The sequence below is a fragment of the Canis lupus genome, chromosome 18 (genome assembly GCF_011100685.1).
Source record: "Canis lupus familiaris isolate Mischka breed German Shepherd chromosome 18, alternate assembly UU_Cfam_GSD_1.0, whole genome shotgun sequence".
Classification (NCBI taxonomy): Eukaryota; Metazoa; Chordata; class Mammalia; order Carnivora; family Canidae; genus Canis; species Canis lupus.
Window position 1 is genome coordinate 40,617,188 of NC_049239.1, and position 9,373 is coordinate 40,626,560.

General features: G+C 35.9%; 1 protein-coding gene across 1 annotated transcript; it reads left to right on the top strand.

Moving 5' to 3' along the window:
* The first annotated feature begins 6,674 nt into the window (after nucleotides 1-6,674).
* On the top strand, nucleotides 6,675-7,608 carry OR4P7 (olfactory receptor family 4 subfamily P member 7). The gene is given in 2 exon segments (NM_001389089.1): nucleotides 6,675-6,741; nucleotides 6,743-7,608. Coding segments are annotated over 2 exon segments (933 nt in total).
* The last annotated feature ends 1,765 nt before the right edge of the window (nucleotides 7,609-9,373 follow it).

The following is a 9,373-nucleotide window of genomic DNA, read 5'->3' on the forward strand; positions in this document are numbered from 1 at the left end:
GGTAGTTTATTAAAAACTTTTTATTAGGGGTGCCTGGGTGGCTCAGTGGGTTGTGTCTGACTTTAGCTCAGGCTATAATCTTGAGGTCCTAGGATCAAGTCCTGCATTAGGCTTCCTACTCAGCAGGGTTTCTGCTTCTCCCTCTCCATCTGCCTATCACACCACTTGTGCTTGCTTGCTCTCTCTCTCTCTCTCTCAAGTGAATAAATAAAATCTTTAAAAAATAATAAAAATAAATGGAAGTTCCTAAATTAATTTTCAATTAGTCAAGATATAGTACATCATTAGTGTGAGATATAGAGTTCAGTAATTCATCAATTGCATATAACATCCAGTGCTCATCACATCACATGACCTCCTGAATGCCCATCACCGTTACCCCATTCCCCGCCTACCTCCCCTCCAGCAACACTCAGTTTGTTCACTAGAGTTGAATATCATGATTTGTCTCTCTCTGATTTCTTCTCATTCAGTTTTCCCTTCCTTCCCTATAATCCATTGCACTGAATTGTCTTTCTCTGATTGACTTATTTCACTCAGTCTAATACCCTCCAGTTCTTCCAACCATGTTGATGTGAAATGGTAAGTGTTCATCCTTTCTCATGGCTGAGTAATATTCCATTGTGTGTATATATAACATATCTTCTTTATCCATTCATCTGTTGATGGACATCTGGGTTTTTTCCACAGTTTGGCTATTGTGAACATTGCTGCTATAAACATTGGGGTACAAGTGCCCCTTTGGATCACTACATTTGTATCTTTGGTAAATAACTAGTAAAAAGTTTTTACTAGACAATAGGAGATGCCTGTTGGAATATTCAGCATCACCACAAACTGCAAATTGAGGCAACATTAATGCTTTATTTTTATCTATAACTCAGTTTTCTCCACTTTCTATTTTTTTTTCAGAAGTGCCAGTTTTATAACCTTTCTTTGAGATCATCACAGTTCCCCTATAACTATTCCCATATTAAATGGAATCTGATCCGATCTTAGTTTCCATATATGTATAGGAAAAATCTGACTTGATAGAATTACTTTTAGGACTTGGGATAAAGTTAAAAATTTTTTTTGAAATTAAAAAATATTTCAGCATAACATAGGTCAAATTATCCTAATGGGAATTTCTAAACTCACAGATATTCTGCAATAAATTTCTGCAAGTTAAATATCTCCCAGGTAAAGTTGTTTGGGAATCAGAAAAGAACCATGGATTGTCTTTGTTTTCATTTCCCCTAGAGAATGTCATAAATGTGCTATTTGGGGAGCAATAAGAAATAGCTGCCAACATAAATGCTGAAGATATCAGCTTATTCCTCTATTGAATATTAAAACACAACTGGGAAGACTCTTGAATTTGCTTTTGCAGAAAACTGGATACCTTACCTCAGAGAACAGGTAAGTTCTAGCTTTAGGAGTCTTCCCAACCATCTGCAAAGTGAAATTTATTAAGACATATTCACTGACTTTATTCCTTAATTCTAAGTGTGGTAGTTTTGAATCATGGCATGTACCCTACTTATAAGACAGATATTTGGTGACTTGGACACACATTAAGTTTTATTTAACCAACTCACAATTAGTCACTGTCCTTAGATCAATAAGAAATATTATTTTAGGGATCCCTGGGTGGCGCAGTGGTTTAGCGCCTGCCTTTGGCCCAGGGAGCGATCCTGGAGACCCAGGATCGAATCCCACGTTGGGCTCCCGGTGCATGGAGCTTGCTTCTCCCTCTGCCTGTGTCTCTGCCTCTCTCTCTCTGTGACTATCATAAATAAATAATACCTTTTAAAAAAAAAGAAATATTATTTTAGAATTTATTGTTAAAATATTAATTTAATGATTATTTATGCCTTGGCTAATGTTTATTGGAAAACTTCAGCCGTAATTTACATACAAGGTCTTTTGAAACTATTGCTTCATCTATTTGGTAATACAGAACATCTCTTGTGTTTACATATTTTTATACAACCATATATAATAATTTATCCTTTCTGTGTCAGTTGCATAAAAAAATTCAAAACATGATAGTGTTCAATTTTTTTTTCATTACAAGTTCAGGGGAAATAAATAAAACAGAAAATTAATGATTTGTATTTTGTTGAATGATACAGAGAAAATCTGAAGAGGAAAATTCAAGAAATACAGAGTGTATCAAGTGACTATTCCTATTTGTTAGTTATCTGACTGTGTCATATTCATAGTTTGCATCTAAACACCACGTATTCTGATTCTGCTAAATCCGGGCTATCTGTTAAAATAGGAAATGAATAAAGTTGATCTTAATATGCCTCCAGTGTGGGTGAAAGAGGGAAGAATAAAGCAACACTGGGTTTGTAACTGGTTTGGGGGACCATTAGTGCAGAGGACCACGGGTTATAAGGAAAGTGCCATGAATGTTAACCTGTAAGACTACACTCGAGAGTGTCATCTCCACAGTAAGCCAATGGACTGAGTAAGGAATGAGAGAATGTTACAGGGATGAGATTTATGTGACTACCAAATAATTCTTACTAACATGATACTGGTGGAAATCAAAAAGACCTTTCTAAATGGCTACTTCTGTATCTCTTATCATTCAGAAGTAAATTTGACTATTAACATTCTGTATTTTGTATCTCTCCAATATAAGACAAAACATGATAATGATAATCGATACATAATTAAAATGAACTTCCATTCCATTTTTTTAAACATTGAAAGTAAACTTTTTCATTAATTGGTAAATACATACTAATTACTTAAAAAGATCAAAATATAATGTGTGGCTATAATAAGGAAAGAAATGGAATTAAAAAAAATTTTAAAGATTTTATTTATTTATTCATGAGAGGCACAGAGAGAGAGAGAGAGGCAGAGACACAGGCAGAGGGAGAAGCAGGCTCCATGCAGGGAGCCTGACGCAGGACTTGATCCCTGGTCTCCAGGATCACTCCCTGAGCCGAAGGCAGGCGCTAAAACGCTGAGGCACCCAGGGATCCCAGGAATTAATATTTTAATACATGCTGGGGCCAGCTGTCATCTAGTTGATTAAATTATGAATGTATTGTTATTTTCATCAAATCCTTCACAATTCATGATTTAATTATCCAATCACAGTCTTACTATGGAAGAACCAGATAGTTATCTTACTATATAAGAACTTCAAGGAAGCAGAGGTGACTTTAGGTTTTTGCCCATAAAGCACAGTGCCTAGCACGTAGTAAGCATGATTCATTCACTCATGTGGCTTTTTCCAAGTTGACAGGAGATGAAATTTATTTTCCTTACCTGATAGATCAAAAAATAAGGTTCAGAAAGTTCACATAATTTGTCCAGAAAGGTATAATTTTTTTTTCTTTGCTTTGTTTTTACTCTGGGTCCATTTATGTACTGGTACTAACGCCTGCCAAGATTCCTTTAGAGAGAAAAGCCGAAGCATTTAACAATCAGACAAAAAAATACAATATGAAACAATGTAGTTCTAAGTAGGAAGGATTTAAAACATTGGAATGTGCATTGCATTGCATTACCGGCTACAGGAGTCTGTAGGAGCTGAACTGACCCTGACAGGATTGAACAGCTTGATTGGGAATTGTAAAGGTCCCATCCTGGTGCTGCAGAGAGCCCTCAGGAGTTCTAGGAAAGGATACTGAAGTTTAAGCCTATAGGCACTGCTAGAGATTTCTGCCTACCCAGTACATAAAGGTAAAAGTGTTTAGGGAGTGTAAAGTAGCAGGCTATGAAGGATCCATGGAAAGGGATCCTGCTTTTATGGGGAGAAAGACCATTTTTTTTGATATTGTGCAATTAACTCAGGTGACCTTAAAAGAGTTAAGAGAAATAATTACCATGAAGCTGTGAAATTAATCTGGTGTGTTTGGAAGAAAGGCAACCAGCCATCAACAGCCAGAGGCTGACTCAAATTTAGGTCAGAATCCCGGATAAGACAGGGCCCAGAAGTTGCCTTAAAGCTCTAGTTTAATACCCACAGTCCAGGGGCACCTGGGTGGCTCAGTGGTTGAGCATCTACCTTTGGCTCAGGTTATAATCCTGGGGTCCTGGGATCAAGTCCAGATTCAGGCTCCCAGCAGGGAACCTGTTTCTGTCTTTGTCTCTGCCTCTCTCTGTGTGTCTCTCATGAATAAATAAAGTATTAAAAAAAAAAAAAAACACAGTTCACTTAGAGTTAAACTGAATACATAGAAGGAAGGAATGCAGCATATGAAAATCATCCAGTTAAGAAGTAATAAAGTTGGATGAAGGAGATAATGTTTTGTTCAGCCCAGTGTTTTAAGGGATTGCTACTGATACAGTGATACTATTATTTATGCTTTAAAAATATGAAATGAATCTTGTCTTATATAAGAGTCATTCTTTCTTAGCTTTCTATAGAAATACTTGAAAATATGGGAAATAATACTTTATAGTGATTCAGGAACAGAGATTATAGTTTTTGAGTCATGTGCTACATAGATTTTGTATTTCTAGAAGTAAATTAAATAATAAGTCTTTTTCACATCTTTCCCCCCTCATCTTTCTAACAAAGTAGATTAGGTGCATTCACATGATCATAGTTTTTAAAAGAATAGTAAATTTTGTCTGAAATATCTGAGTATTTGCTAAAACAAACTAATCTGTATTTTTTTTAAATGTTGCTTATTTTCCTGATCAACCCAAATCATTCCATGTAGTTTCCACTTTAGGTCTGAAACAGACTCCACAAATTAAACTTGCACTGTATTTTTCAAATGCGATTTAATCTGTTCCCTGACAAAAAGTCCTCTGCAGATTAGATCTAGCAGAATTTTACTGCCATTAAGGGAAAAAATCAAGGAAAACTTAAGCTAATTGATCAGCTCATGCAGCAAGTCAATCATGAAGTAAAGACAGAATTTTGATTAAAACTTTAACTTGCATTTCCTTTCCCTAAATCACAGAAAAGAATTTTTGGGAGAAGTTATACTAGAGCACTCAATTCTTTTAAGTTATTGGGAATAATTTTAAAAGCCTAAAAGGCAATTATTAATTGAGTGAGATGGCTTATTTGACCACTATCAATATATTTTCTTCATTTTATTGGCATAAAGGATAGCAAAATATCAATTCATGTCATTTGATGTTAACTCTCATACCCTGGGTAGATTTATATGATTTTCTTTTCAAAACCCTACTTTAAAGAGTTATGTACATAAATATGAATGGTAGCTCCACTGAAAGGCAAAAGGGGAAGGAAAGTGTTATAGTTTTGGAAATCCATTGTAAATATATTGGATTATGAATAGTTAACATAAGATATTTTAAATACTAAGGCTCAGTGTTCTATGTAGCTGAAGCAGGGAATTGGCAGTATAATAGAGTGGAAAGTTGAAAGCTTCTTTCTCAAAAATTCTTCCCTAGTCTATCGATGACACTTGAAAGTCTACCAGCACAAAAATATTTCTCTGTGCTGACGTTTAATAGTTATTACTAAAGACATATTAATAGAGCTGGTTGTACATTATTATACTGACAGGAGTTAAATTCAATGGGAATGAAAGAGAAAAGAAGGAAAGAGATGTTAAGATAGGCAATGTGCTAAGTGAAGGGAGCACACACTTCCAGGATACAGTTAGGAAAAGGTGAAAAATTCTTGTACATCAATTAAAAAGAAGCCAATTTATGTGAGTAAGACCTTATGGGAGACTCTAAAATCCAAGCTATACTTACCACCATTATCCTCAATGCCTTACTGAGTGTCAAAGACATTTGAGATCATAATGTTCTGAAAAATAGAGATAATCGTACTTCTCTTGCTATCCATTTATTGACTATGAAATATAATCAATTCTTCATTTGTAAATTAAGCATATTTACAAATTAGCATAAGACAAATATAACTGATTATACTGCTTCATAAATATTTCATGGTTCTGGGGCAGCACAGGTGGTTCAGCAGTTTAGCAGCACCTTCAGCCCAGGTTGTGATCCTGGAAAACCGGGATGGAGTCCCATGTCAGGCTACCTGCATGGAGCCTGCTTCTCCCTCTGCCTGTCTCTCTCTCTCTCTCTCTGTGTGTGTGTGTCTCTCATGAATAAATAAATAAAATCTTTAAAAATAAATAAATAAACACACAATAAATAAATAAATAAATAAATAAATAAATAAATAAATATTTCATGGTTCTAAATACATTGGTTGATTTTTCTATTTGTTTCCTTTCCACGTGGGACATACAGCAGGAAATTTCTCACATATAACTTTATCCACTTATTGTACTACATACATTTTCAGTTTTTTGTGTTTTCTCTCAATGTATTTTCTCAATACTAAAGAATAAGAACAGCAAAGACACATTTTTCCTTGTCTAAAAACACCATTTTTGTAATGCTTTTGGGGCATAATATTCAGTCATGTTTTATAGTATATGTTAATAGAATTATTACATAAATATACTGTATTTTACAGTGTTAGTCTTCATTTCAGGCACCCAAGATGTTTATCACTAATTAATATTTTCAGGAAAGGAATAAAAAGATCTGCAGAAAAGCCTTCATCAATTAAATACAAATTTCTGTTTTATTCGACCTTTGGACACTTTTCATTATAATCTGCCCCTTATCAACAAATGATATGTATCTCCATATTTAAGTATATATCATAAGAATTCATAATTTATCTAATTTCAGGTAGCCACAAACTGCTCTGGATCATGGAAAATAGGAATAACATCACAGAATTTATTCTTTTAGGACTTTCTCAGAAAAAGGAAATAGAAGTTCCTCTGCTTTTTACTGTTCTTACTCTGTTACATTGCAATTTTGATTGGAAACCTACTTGTCATGATTTCTATCATCTGCAGTCAACTTATTAACCACCCAATGTATTTCTTCTTGAGTTTCCTATCCCTGGCAGACCTTTGTTACACCTCCACTGTGACCCCCAAGTTAATCATTGACTTGCTGTCTGAAAAGAAGGTCATTTCCTACAATGGCTGCATGACACAGCTCTTTACCATGCACTTCTTTGGAGGAATTGAGGTCTTCATCCTCACCGGGATGGCCTATGACCGTTATGTGGCCATCTGCAAACCCCTGCACTACACCCTCATCATGAGCCGGTGGAAATGTGATGCCATTCTTGCAGCTTCCTGTATTGGTGGATTCCTTCATTCCTTCGGTCAGTTTCTCCTTGCCATCGTTTTACCCTACTGTGGCCCCAATGAAATAGATCACTTCTTCTGCGATGTGTACCCTTTGCTGAAGCTGGCTTGCAAGGATACAAGCAGAATCGGTCTTCTGGTCGTTGCCAATTCGGGACTGATGGGTCTGGTGATTTTTGTCGTCTTGTTGGTATCCTATGCTGTGATCCTATATACTATCAGGTCCTACTCTGCAGAGAATCGTCACAAAGCTCTTTCCACATGCAGTTCCCACATCACTGTGGTGGTTCTCTTTTTTGCTCCTTTACTCTTTATTTATATTCGACCAGCAACTACATTACCAGAAGACAAAGTGTTTGCTCTTTTTTACACTGTCTTTGCCCCTATGCTCAACCCTCTCATATACACACTAAGAAACATGGAGATGAAGAATGCCATAAGGAAATTTTGGTGCCACGTCATGGGAAGTAAGGACATAAACTGAAAGGCATCCTTATTTTCCCCACAGAGCTTGTTGAATATATGACTTCTCTACTCTGAAACCTTTAAAATGCATAATGCTTGCCTCTGTGTCTCTATGTAACATGGGTAGCCCTAAATATGAGCAAAAGATTAAGATTCCCCATATTTACCCAGACTCCTCTCTGCTATACTTTTTCTAGTTTTCTTATTTATATCTCTTCTACCCCATTGATCCCTTGTCTGTGCAACTAACTTAGAATATTTATCAGCAGACAACCCAAGGCACCGTGCCACACAGATTAACAATGCAAGCCCATGTAGCTCATTTTGGGGTATTGGCTACATTCAATGAAGCCAATTCTAGCCACCAAACAATGCTAAAAAAATTCTGAACTTTTACCTGCATCTATTAAAGAATATCCTAACAGTTCCTAATTTATATGCCATGATATTTCTCAACAAATTCAGCTTCTACTCTGGTCATTTTTATAGCCAGTGGCATTCTGGGCACACATCTCATATGCCCAACACTAGCATATCATCCCAAGCCCCACAACAAAACCTTTACTTTTGCTCCAAGGCACTTATTCTTCTAACTCTGTTCATATATAAACAAATTGTACCTCTCCAGCTAATTCTAGCACCTTTCCCTGGAAAAGTGAGATATAAGGATGGAAAAAATTAATGTGACATTCACATTTCTGTTATTGGTGAGCTTACATTTTTCTTAGAATGAGCAAGTGGAAAATATCACTTAAACTCAATGGTGCATTTTTTAGCACTGTAGGATTGAAAGGAAGGTTTTGTTTTGTTCGGGGTTTGTTTTGTTTTGTTTTTATTTTTATTTTTTAATAAAGATTTATATTTATTTATTTATTTATTTATTTATTTATTTATTTATTTATGAGAGACACACAGAGAGAGAGAGAGAGAGAGAGAGAGGCAGAGATATAGGCAGAGGGAGAAGCAGGCTCCTCGAGAGAAGCCTGATGTGGGACTCGATCCCAGGGCCTGGGATCATGCCCTGAGCCAAAGGCTGATGCTCAACTACTGAGCCATGCAGGCATCCCTTGTTTTTGTTTTTAGTGGTAATTTAAAGTCACCTTGGAGAAATTAAAATTTGCCCCAAATCAGAAACATCTAGGATTAAAATCAGGCCATTGAATAATTGATTAGAACAGAAGAGAAACTTGAAAATTCTTTGTAAACTCTTTGAACATGAAATGCTTGCAGAAGAATTTGTTTCAAGTTGATACAGGAGACATACTAAATAAAGATGGGTTACTGTTGCTGAGGCTTTCCTAAAATGGGTGGAGAGCGTGAAGAGAAAAATAGCAGTGTTATGACTCAGTTTTTTGTTTTGTTTTGTTTTGTTTTTGTGACTCAGTTTAAAATAGCCAACAAGTGGAAGTGAAAATATCGACTGCAAAAATTCTTGAAAAATACACTGATATACTTTAAGTTGTTCTTTGTCTTTCAACAGCTATATCAGAGGCCTCAAGAAAGGCTTAAACAGGTACAAGTCAGAGAACAGCCGCAGAGCAGAAATGTGAAAGATCACTTTCTGCTGTACAATGAGCAGAGGCTCTGGGAAAGACCAGCAAAACTGTGAACTTTGACACTGCTTCAGAAGCTTTGTCCTCCAGTCCAGTCAGATTTGTATTATTGAAAACTAAAACTTCTCACCTTCTCAAGAACATCTTTGTCATCTCTTCACTGATTCCCCTTTCTTTCTCTGCAAGAGCAATTATCCTCTCTCCAACGGAATCATTGATATCTACATAAAA